The following is a 22,263-nucleotide window of genomic DNA, read 5'->3' as shown; positions in this document are numbered from 1 at the left end:
TCAGTTCCCAGTTCAATAATGAATAGTTCTGCGATCGATTGTTGGGAAAAATGTCATAAGATGCCCGGTCGCTCAAAAGCCACTTAAATTTTAATCGTGAATAATTTAATGAGAACCAATCAGAGAAAGCTTTTTCGAAAAGAAGACTTCTCTGATTGGTTCTCATGAAGTTAATCACAATCAAAAATATAATATTGAAATTGAAATTTATTCACAACACTGACATATTTTACAATGCAATCATTATAAAGAAACAGTATCATGATGAAAAAAAGAAAAGAACTTCAGTAGCTTAACAGCTGTGATTGAAGTTCTACACTATTGTTATTGTACATTACAATATGAACGATACAGTCACTTAATTTTGGTAACTAAAATAAAAAAAAGTCTTTTTGCAATTTCACACAAACAGAATTAGAGCAATAGTAAAAAACAAAAATATGTATAATAATATCGAGTGACCTGGCTGGCTCAGGTCTGGTGTTAGAGTTTTCAGGTCGCATCTGATCAATTTCAGGGCCTCCAAAATGTAACCGGCTTTTGTGCAACCGGCACATAATGTTGAAAAATGTTGAAAAATTTGTCTATAGTTTTCTCATAGAACAATATTTCTTTTTCCAACTTATGTACAATGTCAATGATATAAATGAATGCATAATTTATTAGAAAACAACATCAATTAGATTTGAACTTGCGTCCCTCTATTCTATCAATGAAATTTCATACCAGAAATAATGAATATTATTTATTTATTCATTCATTGGATAAAGCAACCAATACAATAGTCAGAAAAGAAAAAACCAGGCTTTTGCCCAAAACTTCTTCTATTTCTTAATTTTGTTTCAAATCCTCCGAATATTATGTAGATTATCTCCATTTCAATTTCTACACCAAATCATCAATCTTGAATAATGATATATTCATATGTCATATTTTGTCAGTGAAGTAAATCAATTATATTATAAATGTTGAATTTTCCAAAGTGGTTGTACATTTCAATTGCATTGATTTTCATTTGATATGTTAATGTTTTGTATTTTAGTGATATATTGATTGATTTTAAAATTTAATTATTGTACGAGGGTCATTTTTTTCAACCTACTATTGGCCATAAATAAAAATATGAATATTTATAAAAGAATAATTTTCCCACTTAAAGCTACTTACACTTATGATTAATCTTCAACATAATTGCCGTCAAGGTTGAGGCATTCGTCATACCAGTGGACTAGCCTGCCTAAATCCTCTTCATAAAATGCTGCCGTCAAATGAGTTGAAGTGGGCAATTAATTTGACGTTATTTTAGAGTTTCTCGTTAGTTTGGAAGCTCTGCACTCAAAGTCATATCTAAATTATTAGTTAATAGTGACCAAGTCAAGTTTGAATGGTGGATAATTGGATTTAGCTTATCCCATTTGATTTGCTGGAGAAGCCGTATGGCTGCACCAGCACTGTAAGGCCAATTTGTCATGGATCACGTCGATTCCGGGAGTCATTGCAATATTGACATTTTCAATTTTTCGACACCATTCACGCACAAAATTATCACTCGTAATGTTCCCTGCGTAAACTTGGATCGTCCTTCGTTAGATTTATGCTGAACTATTGTTTGTTGCTTGCAAGAACGAATCACGCTACGCAACTAGCACTTGGCGGTAGACTCAGACTAAGTTAGGCGGCCATGTTTCTGGGTCTATAACTCGACAAAAATAGACGATCTGGGCGTACCGATTACAGGGCTGACAAGTGGGGATGACAAGCTGTTAAAATCGCCCCCCTACCGCTTTTCGGTGTCGCATGATCGGAGGTTGAAAAAATGACCCTCGTAATTTATTGTATGGATCAATTATTCCCCGTTGTGATTTATTGACACTGTTGAATGGTTTTTGATAGGAGAATGGAGTGAATGGCAAGTGCACGACTCCCACGTCGGTGGGCCGAACTCGGTCGAGGGAGAGCCTGAACGGCCTGTCATCGGACAAGTCGCCCGGTCACGAGGTCATACTGACCATGGCGCGGCCCGCCACTGTCATATCCAATGCATCCACTGCGTCCAGTCCAGCTCCCAACGACAGCAAGCTTACCAAACAAGAAAGGTAATACGGTTAATCAGCCTGTTGCTCTTTCCCTCCCTCCCAGCCGTACATATATGATTTTTTGTAATTAATGCTCCCTACGATAACAAACTTGCTAAAATAAAATGTAGAAACACATGCTTCACTTATTCATTCCAGATTTCGTTTATTATCTAGAAAAAATTGGATTCTCAAAAATCGTTCATAACATTTTAAAAATTGAGTCTCAACAACAAACTTACCAAAGAAGAAACTAAAGTCTAAACAAAACACTTACCAGAAAAGGTTGTATAATAGAATACTGTATTTCGTAAATATCTAAAACATTATACAAAATCGAAGATAATATATTTGAATAGAAAAGCTCAGAAATCTGAAAATATCTTGAAAATTTGTCTATAAAATTACGTCTTGAACGATTTTAATGTGTATTTATTATTATATTAAAGAATTTTTATCATACTAAGCATTATTAATACAATAATATTGTTTGTTTATTTATTGATACACAGAACACAATCCGTTAAAATGATTGGGGAAGGACCAACAGGCACAGCCCAAAACTGTTCCTTACCCGAATTTTGAATTATACACTACTCGTATAGTCCAAAAAGTAGGTTATGTTCCATACACTTTTGAATTGTCCAATTTTCAAAACAAAATTTTGAATTTAGATTGTTTAAACACCAAATTAAATAACAAAATAAGACTCACTGATCACTTAAAACTGTAAAATAATGATTAACTTTTAACATTTTGTTCCAAAAAATTAGAAACAATTTTATTATATGTATGTCGTAATCTTTAATGAATCGATGTTCATATGTGTATTGGTTCTTCTGTATAAAATAACGTTATTCTTCAAATGAGTTTTCCTGTTACCCGTTATAGGTTATCACCACGAGTGACCAAGTCGTCGTCGTCGTCGTCACCAGGGAAGGGTGGGGGGGATTCGCTGCCTCTGCCGGGTGACATGGACTGGTCGAGTCTTGTGGACACGGCAACTCGAGCTATGCTGCATGTGGGTGATGATCCACCCAACGAGGCCTTTGGACAGTGGGTCAACGGCGTCGCCGAGAGTCTCGGCTTGGATTCCAGCTCACAATTGACGTCAGTACTTGTTCAATACATCAATTATTATTCGTTGGAAAAGATTTTCGTTATTAATACTCTTGAATCGGATGTCATTCGATACCTCAAAATTGCGAATGCTTCAACTTTTCGTTAATTGTGTTTGTCATTCAAAATCCAAAACCTAACCTTTCCTTTTACCTTTAGAACCCAATTGAACATAAAATGTTATTAGGTTATGTTCATACACTAGACAAATTGAAACTTGCACTTCTGAGGCACTTCCCTTGAATCAGTGTTGTTGGTTATATCTTGGAATAAATATATATTATGTTTACCTACCTAATCATTACACTTGATGGATAGCCCAGGTTGCGCGATCAATCTGTATCTGGTTTAGTTTTATTTTGGTTGGTTATTAATTTGTGAATGTGGTATGAATGAATTTGAAAACATGACTGGTATGATTGTAGATAGATATCTTGAAATATTAAGAATTACTAGCGCCCTTATGTTGTTTTATTTTTGGCTGTAAAAATACTTACCTTAACATAATACATATTCAATGTATTTTTTTATTATTTTCTGTTATCTATTTTGCTTCATAGAAGCGTATGCTAATTAACGATACTTTTATACTGTTATCAATCAATAGTAATTTATCATTTGTTGAACTATATTGATGTGATGTGATGTGAACAGGGGCCGCAGAATGGTTGAACTGCAGAAGCATCTGTCGCAGCTGGAGTCGCGACTGTCGCGCGAGACACGGAGGAGGCTGACACTCGAGGACGAGGTTCGTGGTCTGAGGGAGGAGAACCGGAGGCTGCAAGAGGAGTCACAGAATGCCGCTCAACAGTTGCGCAGGTTCACTGAATGGTTCTTCCAGACTATTGATAAACAGTGAATAGGCCTATATTATATCCTGTGAACTTATTGCCGACGCTCTTATAAGTATTGTTATTTCAGACTATTTACAAACAGTGATTCCTAAGCGAATATATTACATTCTGTGAACTTATTGTCGACGCTCTTACTATTATTGTTATTTCAGACTATTTACAAACATTGATTTTTATTCGAAAATGATATTCTGTGAACCATTTGCGGAGGTTCATAGAATGGTTCCTAAAGGCAGTGATTTCAAAACAGTATAATATTATATTCTGTGAACCAAATGAATGTTTGTATGTTTCTCTCAAACTATTGACAAGTAGCGATTTCTAGAACATTCAAAAAAATGTTTAATCTCATTCCAACGTGCATTTATATCCTCCAGTGCTATTATCAAAGAAACCTAGTTGGTTCTATTTTTTCTCAATCAATTTATTGTGAAATGTGATTTTTGTGAAGTAGTGCTTGAAATTATCATTGCTCTTATCTATCAAACTAAGAAAATTTCACTACATATTAAATGGCTGAAGACCTCTGGCGAGCTAGTAATTACCATTATCTGCTATTGTAATTAACAAATGGCAAGAAAATATTTTCATATATCAACACATACAGTAAAAAACCAGGGACAGATGAAGTGAAATATTGTCTCTCCAATATAGCCTATTTTCCGTTGAATTAAACCACATTCCGCTGTTCATTTCAAAGTTAACTAGAGATTGTAACTAGTTTCTTGTTATTTTAGTAAATACGACGTGGTTGTGATAGTTCTGAGTCACTTCGTTAGCAATATATTCTTGTTGAAGTTGGATATTTGAAAATATATTTCCACAAATTGAAGCTCTGATTCAATTATCTTTATAAATAGATAGAGCCTATAATAAATATAGCCTACTGTACTTGTAAATAAAAAATGTCCTGGCCTGCTTTTACAAGCAATGATTTTGATAATATTTTGTCTTTGGATCACCTGTTAGAACAATATTCTATCTCTTTGTAATGATTTGAACAAATTATTGTTATGAAGGTATGTTCTTGTTACTTTTACTCGGAACTGCTATAGTTTAGGTTTCTGAAAAATCATTGAACAGCTATTCTTGTTGTAGTTGAGAAAAAAATTTGACTCGGTTCTTTGTCACTGTCAATTACAATATTGTCTCACAAATGTTACTTGTTGACAAAAGACTATTATCCTCTTTATTCATGGATATAAATGTCTAAAATTTAAAAATGTATCAAATTAGAATTTTTTAATGTAATGAAATGATTTGTATTGGAATACACAAATATTATAATACACGATTAATTATTATGCTTAATTTGTAAATTCAGTTTTGTAAAGCTTAAATTAATCTATATATATTGTGCCAAAACAACTAGATTTAATCATTGTGTGCGTCTAGTTATCTTTATATTGAATACGGTAATTCATTATCTCATCTTATAGGTTGACCTCAGTTTGTATGAAGTGCACCAATAAGGCATTCAAGGTTACAAAAGTTCAGTATAAAAAGTTACTCTACTAGCAAGAATGATTCATTAGCGTTAGAACATTTTAAACTGTTCAATTAGTAATTCGCAATTCACTGAATATCCTGAATACCTCCTTGTGGCTTTCTATAATCGTTCAAAATTCATATTAGGCTTACAGTTAATCATGAAGCATGCTTCATGGGGGGAAAAATCGATAATCTAATATACAGTACTACCATATTTTGTTTCCCAATCCTGTCTTGTAGTTACCCGTATTTGTCTGTAAATATGTTATCCATGAAATTCTCGTTAAACAATACAATTGTAATTGTAAAACAATTAATAGAATTCTCAATGTAAATATTTCGATAACGATAAAAATGTTTCATTTTGGTTTCTAAATGCCAAAACGAATATACTGTTTAAATAATTATTTATTGACATAAAATGTCATTTCTTGGCATGTAGCTTGCAAGGAGTCATAAGATATAATTATTCCTTAATTGTGAATACCAGAATATTGTACAAAAGATCAGTTCCAATATGTTCGTTGGAAAATTTTCAAATCCTGGTTCTCTTTTGAGAACATTACAAGTGTACATACTGTAATCAAATGTTAAACACATTCTTGGTTACATATCAATAATATACAGCTTCTTGATTCCAATCCCAATAACAAAACCATGGTAAAAAGACTGATAGAAAATGGCTTAATTAATCATTTTGGTGTTAATTATATTTAACTTGTAATATTATGGAATAATTTTTCTATTGGATGCACTTAGAAGATAATATAAACCATAATGGCTCAGGATAATTTATATATTATACTTATTGCATTCATTCATATTATGGAGCTTTATTGTAAAATAGGATAAACTATTATTAAAGTAGGCATCTCAAGGCATTTGAAGCTAAAAATGGCTCCAATTATTCATTTTTGGGTAAATTAGTATGTACATTTTCCGTTTATACTTGTATATACATGATGTTTGATGTTCCATCCTTTATGAAAATAATTATTGTCTTCGATACTCATTTACGCATTATTCATTGCTTTAATCTATTCTACTATTGAATCTGAAACTATATTTGTTACTAGATAATATTGTAAAACTTTTGATTGGATACCATTATTATTTTATAAATACTCGATAAAAATAATGCTTTGAATTTTATAACCAAATATTAGCCTTCATAATAGCAGTTTCTATTTTTCTAGATAATCGTAATTGTGTACATTATAGGTATTCACGATCTTATGTTAACCAGCTTAACTGTTATTTACTAAGTCATAGCAAATATATTGTGTCAAACAAAGAGAACTAAAGATTTGCCATGGCCAAGTCAATGCTATAGTAGTACATTGCAAAAATGTAGCAGGTGATTCAAATAGCAAATAACACAACAAATTATCTGGCTGGCTATCTCAAAGATCGTGAATATCCCTTTAGTTATGTTTCTATAGCCTATATACTATTATTGCTTATTTCATGAACTTTGTTACTTCGTATTGTAAATTTCTGTGCTGTTTTTTATGACATCAAAGTTTCTTCACAAATTATTCGTGATGTTCTCTGGTTGAAAATACTGAAGCCAGGTCAAATGCTTCTAAAATCAGCCACTATTGAGCCATAAGACCCAAAATACATCTGTATGATAATAAGCTCCAAAGTCTACAACTTCGTTTGTCCAAAATAATTTTAAATCATTGATCAAAATTTCAACCTACATCAATCAATTCTTCATTAATAATCTATAGTTAATATTAACTAGCCAAGTGTAATTGACACACGGAATTTCTCTCATGACACCAATTAGGAATAATAAATATCGTAATACAAGAAAAATGTGTCCACACACTAGACAGAACAACAAAGACGTGCTTTATAAGTTGAATTGTATACATAATTTAAATTGTATAGTGTGTTAGTATTTCCCTGTAGTACAGGACCTTAAAGTTCAATTGAGCAATTATGTAATTTACTAAACCAGTTCCTGACTGCAGCTAGTACAATGTTTGCTATACAGTACGGTACAGTTTCAGTTTTGAGACTAACCTATGTTACTTCATTATCTTTGGTCAATATTCTCCTTATCTTAGCAGCTCATATAAGATATTGTTATGTACTAAATTAGAATTTATTGAACTTAGGTCAGTAGCTCAATGAAGCAAGAACTTCATCAATGAAAACTACACACCAATTGAAACACCAATAGGATAACTTAAAATAATTAGACTAGACACTGTTAAGCAATTAATACTGTTATAATTGTCTTTTTTAAAGATTTTATATCATACATTCTATCTATCTGGGTGTTAAGGTAGGGTATATTAAAATGTTGAAATTTGTAATTGGGCTGATTTGTTGCTGTTATTGTAATTGTTAGCTATTTTGTAGACTCAAGTTCGATTCTCTGGCCTTAACATTTTATCAGGTACTGTAACTTACAGGAATTATAAATAATTGGATTGAATTTGTATAATTTATCACGCTCTAGGTGAAAAATGGAATTTAATGTAATACACGTTAACCAAGAATATTGATTTTATGTTTCTTATTAAAATTCGTTTTTAGTGATTGCTTGATTTATTCAATAATTTATTGTGGTGTTGTATTACTTGTGCATTTAATATGAGTTGTCCAACACGACATGACAGATTATTGTGTAGAACTGTTACATGTGCTCTTTTGTAATATCAGGATAAATCATTGATCTTTTTTGTAATTTTTTACTTTGATATTAAATAACAGTCATTCTGAAATAAATATATTTTAATGTGTATTGTTAAAAACTAATTTTATTTCTTGATCATACATGTATTGAGAGCAAGTTTAATAATAAATTGAAACTGATGAACAGCATATTCGTAAACATGTTATGTACTTCCTAAGTGCCTCAAGCTTCTCTTTTGATGCTGTCATTTTCTGAGTTAAAAATTATTTTATTGTAGTTTTGCTGTTGTGGATATTTTACTCTTTGAGAAACCGTAATGACTATTGTTTGAAATTAAAATTAGATTTGTTAATAATTGTTAACGTTCAATTTTTTTTAATGAATAGGTTAAGCATTGTGAATATTGAGTTTAAAATGTATTCTGATCATACACCAAACAGCAGCTTCGTCATCATCATCATCATCTTCTTTACCACCAAATCTCTATCATTGACTTAATAATTTATGTAAACTACTTGGTAATTTTTGATAGAAATTTCTATAATAAATTATTGTACATCCAGTTTCTTCTTTTTAGTATAATATGTATAAGATATAATTATTATATCAGTCAAAATAAAACTACACAAGTGTTTCAATTGTTGATTTAATCAGCGCACAACCCTTCGATCTCTTACCTATGTAGAATTATGTAGTATGCTTCTGCTTCATCTGGAAAGGTGGAATTTCCAAATTTTCGTGACTCATATCTCTTGCACGGTAGCGAATTTAGCAAATTTGATTGCAGATTAGCGTTCCATAGATATACCGTACAAGCAAGTTTAGACCCCAGTCGATGAAGGTCTAGGGCCGATGACAGTTGCACTGTTTGGTTGAGAGACTTGAGGGCATTTGAGAGTAGACAGACTGTGTGACCTGCCAAGCTTTTGATTGCGTCTCAAATGATATACTTCTGGGAAAACTGGAGAGATATGGCATGTCTGGAGGAGCTCTCAGGACGTTGAGGGATTAGCTTTCCAGAATAAAGCAAGTTGTCACAGTTCAGGGAGTAGAATCGCAGGAACAGGATGTGATGTATGGTGTGCCACAGGGTTCCAACTTTGGTCCACTGTTATCCTCATCTTTATCAATGACTTGCAAATGGATGGAAAGGCTCTCTTATTCGCGGATGACACCACCTCAATTTCAAGCTCCTTGGATTTGTCTTGAACTGTTCTTTGTCATGGGAGCACCATGTGTGTATTGTTTGCACTTTGCAGTCGACTGTCAAAGGTGACATACCTGATGCGAAAGCTCAAGAGGCAAGTATCCACCAGGTACCTACTAATAGCCTATCACGGCCTCTTCCATAGTAACATCAACTGTGGTATTGTGATCTTGGGCCATGTAGGAGCATTTGATTCTCCTGCTGCAGAAAAAAGTTCTTTGCATTATGAGTGGTGCACCTCGCATTGAACCCTGTAGGCCTATCTTTGGAAGACTGCAAGTGCTGACTGTCTTCAGCCAATACATGCACAGCTCATTGCTGCAGCTGATAGTGTGCAACTCCACAGGTGTCAGGTGAGAAGTCCATTACGTCAGCACACCAGAAGGCGCACTAATATCAACCAGCCATATTCACACCTGTTCATATAGCATCCACCCCATTCAAGCTTTAAAAATGTATAATAGACTGCCACAGAATGTCCGCAACCTCTAGTTGTATTATTGGATGATATTAGGATTAGGGTAATTCAGTCAGGGGTTAGGATTGAGTTTTTAAATGGAAATAATTATGCTAGTATTATACAGAATCATTTTATGATTGGAGAAGAACCTTCAATTACTTCAACCATTTTATAATGTGGAGATGCACAGCGTGTTAACATAGCGGAAGCTGTTGTTTCTCTAAATTCCGTAAGCAACGTTGTGCTAGTGTAGACTTGACTCCAGTGCAAAATGTACCGGAAACGTGTGAATTGCGAAGTGAAGCATCTGAGACTTCTATTATTGATTTCAGTAAGACAATTAGTTATCTGAGGAAAGAGACATTGGAAGCCAAGCAGTTCTACAGGACTCTTCAAACTTTGGGAAGTGACGAAATTAGGTGTTATACCTAGTTATAAACGTGGAAAGGTTAAATTAGCATAAATTAAAATGCTTCAATCAAATCTATCTTCTAAAATTTTTAAAGAACTGAATATGTAGTATTTTTCAGCAGCGCGGGAAATAATCATTTTTAAAACATTCATACATCATTAAACGAGATTCTTTATTTCTTCATATCTATGCTCATTTTCCAATGAAATATAATTTTATAATAATAACAAATGCGAGATTCAAATTTAGCAATTCACAAAAACATAATCAATTTGGATAATGGATCCCATATCTGATAGGCTCAAGTATAGCTACGAATAACTGTATCAGATACTACAAAAATGAATTCAGAAATTTTATTAGTAATTCAACTATAATAAATAAATTATCGTTATAATCACAAAGACTATCCAGCCTAATAATAGTTATGTAGTTATTCCTCTTTCAAAAAATATTTTTACAATATATAGTTACAACTTCTCCTACCATTATCATTCCATCGATTGCAAACTGTACAGTATCTTCTCAGGATTTCAACTTACTGCTTTTCTGTGCAACACTTTATAACAAGATGAAGAGTTTGCCAATTCAGAATTGCACTCACAAACCCTGAGAAGATAGAACACATCATAAATAATATTATAACTGTAGCAAATATACATTACATCATTGTCATAATACACAATAGTTAATCAAGCTATTAAATTCTAAATGGGTCCCATATATCACTGTTAATCGTATTATTGTTTATGCTCTACAAGTTTTCACATAACTCAAATTAATTTATGCGTTATTTTAATTCCACATTCCAAACGTTGAATGCTGCGAAAGTAAAAAAAATACAATGTTTTAATTTTGATTGATCTTAGTAGTTATTACAACTAATTAACCCTTGAGGTTTCATAAGAATCAGAGAATGCATTTGTATTTTGTATCAGGAAAAAGGTTATTAGTTCAAAAATATTACAATATTATTTTATGAAACAAAAGTTTGTTATTAATTGGATGCAAAAAGTTTATAAAATCTTCGTCGATTTACTGTACTTCACTTTTTACTATGAAGTATGAAGACTGATACTTTGGTGTCTAATACTATCTTCATACAAATGATACGGCAACCACTACAGTAATACATTGTCTACTAGAATTCATTAGTTATAATGATTGGATTCCTTATTGATAAATAATGTTAGAAGTTAGTTTATGTAAAAATAATTGTAATATTGAACTTGAAAATGTCTATGTTGAAATATAATTTTTGAGTAGTTCGAGTTTATTATTATTGTCTTCAAATGTTATTTAAATCTACTCCAGATTTATGAAAAATGAATCTAAAATTCAATGAACCTACTAAATCTTCAATAACAAATATTTCGTTTCACATCTAAATACTTTTCCATTGCAATTTTTTTTATTGAGATCTCATATAATTACAGTTAGATAAACTAATTTATTAAGTAATAATCTTTTATGAAAAATTCTGAAATGATAGGCCTACTACTGTAATGATAGAATTTGACTATTATTAGAACAGAACCAGAATATTATACTGCAATTACTAAATTTTTACAATATTTGTTTATGTAAGAGTAGCGAAACTTTAAATAATTGTCTTCATGAATTACATTTTTTATGTAAATTATTCATATCTGAACTGCAACTACTTTATGAATTTTCTGTTGAAAATTTCTATACATTTTTACAAGATTAAGATGCTTCAAAAAGTGGCTATTTTAAATATATTCAATATTTTATTATTCAATGAGCCCAAGAATTGTGATAAGTGCTAACGATTGATTTTCTATTATTTTTAGAATTGAAAATTCATACTACCAATTCATTAGGCATATTATCAACAGGTAGATTGAAATGTAGACGAAATGTTTCATAAGAAATTGAAATGTTTGATGTGATTTTCAATGTAGGCCTACAAAAATAATATTTGGCACAATCTTTGATATTAACTTCATTTATGTAATTTATATAGTACTTGCACCACAAAATTGATTTATTCCACAAACTACCCAAGCACGCTTATTGGAACCGGTCTTGATTGCAAAATGTATTCTGGATGTATAAATATAGTGATAAAAAATCATCTAATGTATTGAGCTTTGAAAAATTGATTTTGAAATGCTAATAATTATAGTGAAAGATATTATTATTATTGTAATTACTGTGAGATAATCTCTCAATATACAGATTCAGACAGTCGCTCGTTTTACCAAAATGTAAAGTCTAAATTCAAAACAACAAAAACTCATACAAAACAATAATGAAAAACGAAATAGACCGACATTGTACAACAGTTATAACAAAATAAATTTAAAAATAATACTATGTACACGAATATCAATAATTATTCAAATAACTAAACAAATACAACAAATATTTGAACAATAACTAAATTAACTAGCATAAGCATATACAATCAACTAACATTTTTTTATTTGCTTCTAATAAATTATAACATGAATAAGAAACGATTATCAGTAAAATTTATATTAATTAAAAAATATGTAAATTCCAAGCGACATTGAGTAGCAATATTCTATCCTGGTTCTACATTACCGTATATGGAATGCATTTGCTATAAATATATTACAGTAATTATTTATTATTAATGGTAAATCGGTTTTAATTGGTAATTCTTATGTATCACACTTGAAACAGTGTGCAATTATGAAATAGAAATTTTATTTGAAAATGATTTAAGAGGTAAGGCTATATTAGCGAATCTATGATTTAGAATCAATGAATAATAAAGATTTTAGAAAACCCGAGGTCATATTTCATTTACAAAAAATAGGTACAGTACTTGAGTTAATATGAAATCCATCAGGAGTGAATGAACAACAATAATCCATGTTTCTTAACATCATTATTACTCAATTACAATATGTTATCGTTTTTACAAATAAAATACAATGTGGAGGTTGCACTAAAATAAGTACGGTAGTAATTAAAAAATATTGATCTGCAATTCCCACAGTACAATACAAATAATGCTATAAATACTTTGGAAGATGATACTTTAAATAATTTTGTTATTTTTTCCAAAATTAAAAATATTATCATGGAATATTAATGAGATAATGATGACCTGATTTTATAGGAGATGAGTAATAACAGGGTTTTCTAGAAAATATAAAATTTTTTTATAGAATTTTCAGAAAAATTAAAATTTAACAAAACCTTACATGAGAAGCGAAAAACTGCAAAATATTACTTACAATACTAATACTCAAGTTTCTTGTGAATTACATGTATTATCAAAGAAGGCTATGAGAAAAACGTGAAAAATTAGGAACATAATTTCAAACTTTTGAAGTTTTTTATGATTTTTCATGATTTTAACCACACCGAAGTTAGTTATTACATTGGCAAGTCTAAGAAACAGTAGTAAAAAGTAGCTCAAGAACAATGCCTGGTCTTTTCGTTACTATGAAACAGTTAGCACTGAACATAGGTTCTTTTACAACTACTGGAATTGCCGTAGAATGAAACTAGACAGCATTATACAGTACAGTACTTGAGGTGTATATATAACATTACTGTTCTAAGGTTACATCGATTATAAAATGGATTGTCTTATAGATAGGACGTATTTTGCAGAAGCATTGAGGATTCATGTAGACATGGAAAAACTGTAAAAATGGTAAAATTGCCCATTTTTACAAACGACTAATCTATGCCATCAGTAGGCTATTATAAATAAATTCTTCAAGATTATTGAGAATATCCTCAACATTTTTTTTCAAATTTAATAAACAAAATGTTGTTATAACAAATTTATTTGATCAACATTAAGAGGTGCTTTCACTAAAAGAACAAATTTGAAATCGAGTATTTTTCAAAAATACAAGAAGGCTTATAGTATTTTGAGCCAGAACACGTTCAAGTTTCATTCAAGAAAATCAAAATTTCTTGGCTTTGAAATATTAAAAAAATGATGGAAAATAATGTTATAGTGTTATAGTCATGCGACTTAATCAGTCATAAGACTTTATCAGTTGAAGAACAAGCTCAAAGCTCAAAAATGTAATTTTTATAAACGCATAAACGAGAAAATGGTTACGAACCAAAAGAAGAAAATGAAGAATCGGGAAATCTAAAGCATATAGTTGGTAGAAACCAGTTTATAACCACTTTATTTGATAAAATGGAAAAGGCGATTAAATCAGTAGTTATGCACTTGACTTCATTTTCAGTTTAAGACTGGTATTAGGCCTAGTTGAACAAATAATACATTGTAGGTATTTGACTGGCAAAATAAGTTCCCAAATTATGAATTTCATTTTGTAAATTACTAATAAATATATTGCATACGAACAAAAGAAAAAAAAGGATTTTATCCCATTATCAACTCTTTCTTATAAGAAATTGTAAATTCAAAGCTAGTTGAAATTTGTATGTTTTTGTAAGACAAAAATGTTTTGAAAATGCAATCCATCTAGCTGAATGGGTAATGCTGAAGCTTCTCCTATTCACTATATTTTCGGAATACTGCCTATTGATTATAATGTAGAAAATCATTCTCCACAATTAAATGTATCTTACAATAATTCCATTCTGAAATGGAAAGCAACACTATTAAATTTATATTATCTTTAGTAATACAAAATATATATTATAGCCTATTTATAAATTATATTGTATTCATCTTTCTAGTTGATTTCGCTAAATATTGAACAATTGAGTGACTAGCCATGATTTGTTGAAGTAGATTGAGTGTTGAGTTTCGCCTGGTCTATTTCGCTGTCATCTACTTTTCCCTATTCTCAAACATTGCTGCCATTTCTCGGATGCAGTAGGGCGATGATTTGGCACTGCTGCTATTCGCTCTCTGTCTCCCGAGGCTGCTGTTGCTGTTACTGCTACTGAAAATTCAAAACACTTTCGATAATTCAAAGCTGATCATCAACATTTTCAATAGATATTGATTGGCTTCATAATTTTTTTTATTTTCTTCATCAAGTTGATGAACTGAGGCTCAACAGATATTAACAAAGGAATTCATGGTGTAACTAATTATCAAAATCTATTCTCGTTTGAAAAAAAATTCCAGGTCCTGTTCATAATGAATATTTACCACATTATCATATCGTATCACTACTACAAAGAAAGTTACAAAAATATATTCGAAATGAACTTGAAAATAATATATAGTTGAAAGACTGCAGAAATAAGTATCCTTCAGACTTTACGATATATATGTATTCCACGATTCATACAACACGGCATTATGCAAAAATTTAGGCTAGCCCACACCAGTTAGTCAAGACAAGACATGATCAAACACAATACTTGACATAGTTGCTTATGAAGACATGTCTAATTGCAATGACTAATCAGTGTGTGTTGCGTCATAAGCAACTATTGTGTCTGATCATGTCTTGTCTTGACTAACTGGTGTGTGCCTAGCCTTAGACAGAACAATCAACTTGATCCAAGCTTCTCGCACTTCTTGTAAACCACTCCTACTGTCACAGATGTGAATTCAATATTGTTTATAAAGTTATGCATCTACACTTCTATTTAAAATAAACCAGAATATTTAAATGTGCTAGAAACACAGACATTCATTCCCCAATTAAGAATGAGGGTCATTATAGACTATTCTTAAGACTGTCTAAAGCCTTGTTTACACAAAAGTAGTCAAAATGATTTCCACAAATAGTTTTCTGCAAAAAAGTTGTTAATTTGTTTTTGTAGTAAACAAGTGCAGTTAACTTAAATGCAGTGCAACAACGGTTGTCAATTTTGAAAGAGCATAGTCGGCGTGGACTTGTAGAGGGGGAACCAGGGTACATTTTGTTGGCAAATTTCTCAGTGTTTCCTACATTGAGTGGGAAACAAAAATTTTGTTAACACAAGGATTTTCACAAGTTAACGACAAAATGTTGTTGTGCTTTTTAAGAAATTGGCAACGAATTGCCACAATTTGTTAAAAAATTTGGTTGACAACTTTGGGGCTTTAGAATAGCATGATTTGATAACCATGTCAACGGGGTCAACCAATAACAATAAACAATCAGATAGTAAAATCGTTCAATTTTGTGAAGAATAATTGTTCACCAAACCTTGATTTATTTATAAAATTCTTTAAAACGTGTTCTATCTGTTTTGTGTATCGCTCAAGCAATATAGTCGCGTTTTCAGCTCTTAATACAATAAATAACCGTTTATAATAATGATTGGTGCACTGGTCATACCTGACAATGGGCTTCCTGCTCTCGGTGAGTGATGTCCGGCGCCTAGCCGCAAACTCGTCTTGACAGCTGTTAGCCGAGCTGTCAGCTGAGGTGGACAGCTGGCTGACACGACGAGCCACCAGACTGGCCTCCTCCTCATCACCTTCAGCTCGCCAGCTGCGTCGCTCCTCCTTCCTAATACTGAACGTCGAAGGCAGCTCCTCCGATTTATGCCTGGCTGGCGAGGGCCTTTTCTCCACTGTTGTCTTAAGGGGGGCGACAACAGTTATACAAGCATCACTTTCCGACTTAATGCTCCTCTCTCGTGAGGCGGTGGCCGTTTTCATTTTAACCGGAGAGCAGGTAATGCTGACGGTGGTTCTCACGATAGGAACCGTAGTAGAATTTTCGCCGTTCTTCGACCCTAACCTCATTTCCAATTCGGGCGATCCCAGTCGATCCTCCCCTCCTTCCCTTCTCCTAGATTTCCACTCGGAAGCATCCATGGATTCCCGACAACCCCCCACAGAATTCAAATTACTTTCCTCACACCCCTCCTCCCGACTCTTCACCTTCTGTTTTATCCTCCTGATCAGTTCGTCATTGTCATCGTTATTGTTGAAACTATCGGTGCGGTACTTTTTTCTCAGATAGCTCCTACGCTCCTCTTTGTACTTTTCTATACGTTCTCGGCGAACCGACTCCGAGTCGACTGACGCCGAGGTCGACTCGTCTGGTTTCGACTCGGTCGGTTGCTGGTTGTGGTTGAGATCGGGCGATGTTTTGACGCGAGCCAGTTGCTGGGGAGGGGCGGACGACACCTCGTCGCTGCGATGCGGGAAGGTGTTTCCGTCGAGGGAGGTGGTCATGGTGGGGGGGACAGATGCAGATGAATCCTTGCTGTTCTGGCGGTTGAGCTTGGCGCGTAGACACGGCGCTATGCTGCTGCGCTCTGGCCGCGACCACTCGAAGCGCGACAGCAGCTCTTGCACGTTCTGGCTGCCGCTGCTGCAATTACCTGTCAACAAATTCAATATATTATCAGTAAATAATGCATTTTTAGAATATTTTGTATGATCAGAAATATTGGAATCATCTAAGTTACTTGAGTTGAAGAATTTGAAACCATTTTCTGGAATGATTTAGATTCAATTTCATTCATTGTCAAAAAATGCAAACTTAAAATTATAAAAAAGTGAGAGTTTCATCTACCATAAATTCTTAAACTCTATTAATTGAATAAAATAGTACTCGTATTTATTGTTCAGAAAATGGATAAGATATACTTGGATTTTGTCAAGTATATGAGGTAAAAGAAAATGTAATAGAAATTTACAAAATTTCAGAATATTGGCAGGCCGATATTGAGCAGTCAGTCGTTCCACAACAATGTAACTTAAAGGTAATTCTACAAAGGATCATTGTCAAGAAAAAATAGAGTTAGAGTGAAGAACTACGTACGACCACGGCTGGTATTGCACTATCAAATGTGTATTAGACATTTTTTGTAAAAGATGACATCGCTGACTTCGTGATGTACACTCGCTGGGCAGCTTCAACTACAAACTAGTGAATTAAAAGCCACATTACCTACCATGATCATGATCCATCTTCTTATCATAAAACATTTTTTCACCTTCGTTTATAGATTAAAAAGAAATTGTTGAGAATACTCACAACAATATTATCAATAGCAATTTAATTTAAATATCAAGTGCCGGTTGCACAAAAGCCGGTTAAATTTTAACCGTGGTTAATTTCATGGCCAATCAGAGAAGCCTATTTTCTCCTAAGCTTCTCCGATTGGCTGTCGTGAAATTAAACCTCGACTGACTATTGTACAACCGGGCCTGAGAGAACATAACATACTAAGAACACTTGAGATAGAACTTTGAAATTATTTCAGTCTAATTGCAAAGTTTGCCATTCAGGAGTTGGCTTCACAATATTTCAATATTTTCAAAGGTCGAAAAATATCAGTACTGTAATTATGAATATGACGAGACAAAGCACAAGTGAGGTGATTCACTTGAAAAGTGGCTGCGTTGGTTGAATGGGAAGCAGTGATGCAATCATTCATAAGGAAGCTGGCAGTTCGAAGTGAATCTCTCAGCAGGAAATAAATTTTTAGTCAACTAAGATATGCTAGTATTAAATGATGTTTACCTGTACTACTAGAGTTAGCCTTTAGCTCCTGCCGCATCTTCCTCTCCCTCAGAATATCCCTGCCGATCTCCGACTCGAACTTGCGCCGGTTCTCATCCAAGCTGTGCACCATGTTGCGGGTTGGCGAGTTGTGTTTGGCCAGATGCACGTGACTGCTGCTGCTGCTACTGCTGCTCACAGTCGTCGCCAACTCGGCATTACTCAGTGTCGACGCTTCCGAATTCTTTGGTTGGGTTTCATTAGAACTAATCTCCATCACCTCACACGTCGATATGTCACCAGTTGTAGACATGTTATCGGCTGCCCCTGACAGATAGTTGGATTGGTAGGGTGTGTCAGATACCATTTCCTCGGCGGGTATCGGTTTGCTTCTAGAATTCATCGACTCATCCATGTCGATTAGATTCTCAGTCGATGAACAGTGTTGGTTAGTTGAATCAACCAATGGTGTCACACTGCTTTCGTCGTTCAGACTGGAAACATTATTAACACTTTCCGACTCGATGAAGCTCTGAGACAGAAACGGAGACAAAGTTTGGTCGTTGTGTGTTTTGAGACTGGACAGCTGTTGAGACGGTTGACCAGCTGAGGTCGGTTGGTCGTCAACCCCGTTACTGGTCGGACTGATCAGAGCTGTTTCTTCCTCCTCAAGCGATGACACATCCTCACCTGTGTACGGCTCCATCGATTCTTCAAGCAGCTGATTGATCTCGTGCACCGACCGCCTCAGGTACTTCACTTGCTGGTAGACTATCGATTCTGGCAAAGAGGTCGACTGCAATGCAAAACGAAATAAGTGAAAAATGCCAACATAATCAACAAATTAATAAAGTTTCTCAATTGAAGATTGAATGTAATTGGTTTAGGTAAGTACTCGTACTTAACAATATCATAGATATTATATGAATATTATCATTGATTTGAATCTAGCAGCCTTTGAAAGAGAAAGAAAGAGGGAGTAAGTTACCCAGTGTATATAATCGATCATAGAATTATAACGAAGGTTGATACTAAACTAAACTTGGCCCTCATAAGCATTGGCTCAGTGGCGGCTCGTGGATTTCAAAGTAAGGGAAGCCAAAAGCCCATAATGTTCCAAAAATAAGATATCTTCCTACAATATTTATAATAAACAGTTTTTTACCCTTATTTTTATAATTATATATTTTTTTATGATGCTGAATGGGAGTCTAATACATTCATTGAACCGGTTGCTTGGGAATTTAAAGGGCTGTAATACAGGAGGAATTCAAAAGCACACATCATATAAAATTGAAACTTCAACAACCATTCCAAATAAAGCATTTGTAATTGAGTATTCAGGCTACTCACATAATTGATGAACAATCCTATTTTTTGAAAATGAGGTCGATTCGGCGGTCCTTCAAGGCTGCAAATTTCTCTATTATGTCTTCATGGAAAGGCGTTGTTGGACATAAGAGCAAGACTATTGAATCTCTCTTGTGTTGTAGAGTTTCTTAAGTAAGTTTTAATTCTTTTTAGAGCTGAGAAACTTCGTTCAGCTGAGCAGCTAGTTGACGGGATGCTCACAATTAAACATAACAGCCTGTACACTTCTTTGAAGACATCTGTCATTTCACTTCTGTTCAATAGCTGAATAATTTGTTCAACTCCCATGTTCCTGTATCTACTATCTGAATATATGTAAATGAGTTCATTTTTAAGCCGATTATGGTCAAATACAGAACCGTGGGTAACTTTTAATGACTCAAAAGTATCTTCAGGAAATGATTGGTAGAATGTTTCAAATTTAGAACTATCACATAGCGAAACAAATAACAGTTTTTCAACATCATTGAAACGTGTGTTCATATCCATGATAATTACGTCTAGTATTTCAAAGAAAATCATTTTACAATTATGACTGACTTCCTCCTCATTTGAATTTCTTCTTACTTCCAGTTTTGTTTTTTCTGCAGCACATTTGAAAAAAAATCAAATTTTCAGTACTTCTCTTTTTTGAAATCAAGTGCTGGGTTTGTTTAATTTGTGAAATACAAAAGTTGATGTCTAGTGATTTCTTTTGTAATACATTAAACAGTATACCACACAAACCAAAAATGTCCTTGAAAACTAAGGCTAAAAAAGTAAAATTGAAGTTGTTCATTTTAATGAGAAACCCTTCGGCCTGCCTAATCGTTTTCTCATCCGATGCTGAATCATTAATTAGTTCATAGAATATTTTTTTCAGTCCGTCCCATTCTTCCACAACAACTGATAAAACTTTGCTATGTGAAGACCAGCGAGTATCACTTGCAGTAGGAATTCTTTTAGCTATGATTGAGTCTGCTACACAAGTTCTTTTTGAAGAAAGATGAAAAAATGATGGAATGCCAATCAAATTTGCAAAAAAATCTACATTCAACAAGTGAGCTTGTGCTCTGTTTTATAATAAGATTTAACCTATGAGCTAGACAATGCACAAAAATTGCTTGAGGGCCACTTGTTTAATTTTGGCTTGTAAGCCATTCAGTTGGCCTGACATGACACTGGCGCCATCATAGCATTGTGCAATCAATTTTTTGGGATATTTGAAGTCTTTCAAAGCCCTTTCAATTACTTCAAATAATGCTTGAGCCGTTTTGTCTGAGCTCAAGTCAAAAACTCCCAAGAATCTTTCTACTACAGCCCCATCTTTACACACATATCGAATAATTATAGAGCTTTGTGAAATGGTATTTACATCAGTTGTATCATCTACAATTAATGAAAAAAAATCAGCATCTTGAATCTCTTGAGATATTATTTCACTAAGATGGGTAGAGATATATTGAATCAATTCATTTTGAATAGTTTTTGAGTTCGCTGAAAACACAGTTTTTATTTTTTCGTAATGATTTTTCATTTCAGTAGAGCTTGTATTGATGAGAAGAGTTAAAAGTTCCTTGAAATTTCCTCTATTATCAGAAGAATCCTTCTCATCATGTCCTCGAAATGCGAGCTCCTGTTTTGCCAAAAATAATACCACATTGATTGGCAAATGCATGAAATTCCTATTCATTTGAACATTTTAATTAAAATTTGCAATAAAGAGTCGAGCATTTTCATGAAGAGCATCTGCTATTCGGTTGAAATTATCATTTAAATCCTTAAAACGTACAGAGTTTCTAATATGCTCAAGAGGTGCCTCGTGTTAGCATTAGCCATATCACCAAAGCCTGTGCTATTCCAAATTTATTTTTTAGTGCTCATTAGGAGACAGGACCAACAGTATAAACAATTATTGGATGAACTCCCACATAACCATTTATGATCTCCATACCAGGATGCCCGAAAATTCCTACTATGTTTTTTACCTGGGAGGCCAGATGACTTGTGAAATGTCAATATAGGTTTGGGTGGTTCACAATTCATTAACAAGTCTTTCTTGTCACTTCCTTTCCACCTACTAAATGGCGTTTCAAGAAGAATATTCACTAAATCTACTGATGGTTCCATAATTAAACTTTTCACTTTCAACTCACGTCACTAAAAACATATAAACATTCTAAAAAATAACTTTCAAAAAGGCACGCGCAATACAGCAGTAAAACTGAACACTAAACATAACCTCTTCAACAAAACAGCATACAAAGAGCTCTTGTAGATGTTGGTATTCCTGCTGCTCGCTG

General features: G+C 33.3%; 2 protein-coding genes across 10 annotated transcripts in view; one reads left to right on the top strand and one right to left on the bottom strand.

Moving 5' to 3' along the window:
• LOC111050351 (signal-induced proliferation-associated 1-like protein 1) overlaps positions 1 to 8,826 on the top strand; it is a 37,053-nt gene extending 28,227 nt beyond the window's left edge. The window contains 3 exon segments of the mRNA XM_039428440.1: positions 1,894 to 2,096; positions 2,967 to 3,185; positions 3,849 to 8,826. Of these exon segments, the coding sequence (XP_039284374.1) occupies positions 1,894 to 2,096; positions 2,967 to 3,185; positions 3,849 to 4,053 (627 nt within the window). The 3' untranslated portion in view covers positions 4,054 to 8,826.
• A 1,596-nt stretch (positions 8,827 to 10,422) lies between these two features.
• Positions 10,423 to 22,263, bottom strand: part of LOC111047564 (GTPase-activating protein CdGAPr) — a 139,109-nt gene continuing 127,268 nt past the window's right edge. For 8 of the 9 annotated variants that reach the window (XM_039428438.1, XM_039428434.1, XM_039428436.1 and 5 more), the window contains 3 exons: positions 18,632 to 19,406; positions 16,487 to 17,483; positions 10,423 to 15,151 (listed from right to left, as the gene is read on the bottom strand). In XM_039428438.1, the coding sequence (XP_039284372.1) occupies positions 15,037 to 15,151; positions 16,487 to 17,483; positions 18,632 to 19,406 (1,887 nt within the window). In that variant the 3' untranslated portion in view covers positions 10,423 to 15,036. The remainder of the gene's footprint in view (positions 15,152 to 16,486; positions 17,484 to 18,631; positions 19,407 to 22,263) is intronic. The other variant, XM_039428435.1, reaches the window with a different exon arrangement.

Source organism: Nilaparvata lugens, chromosome 5, assembly GCF_014356525.2.
Source record: "Nilaparvata lugens isolate BPH chromosome 5, ASM1435652v1, whole genome shotgun sequence".
Lineage (NCBI taxonomy): Eukaryota > Metazoa > Arthropoda > Insecta > Hemiptera > Delphacidae > Nilaparvata > Nilaparvata lugens.
This window is presented reverse-complemented; position numbering and strand designations above follow the sequence as displayed.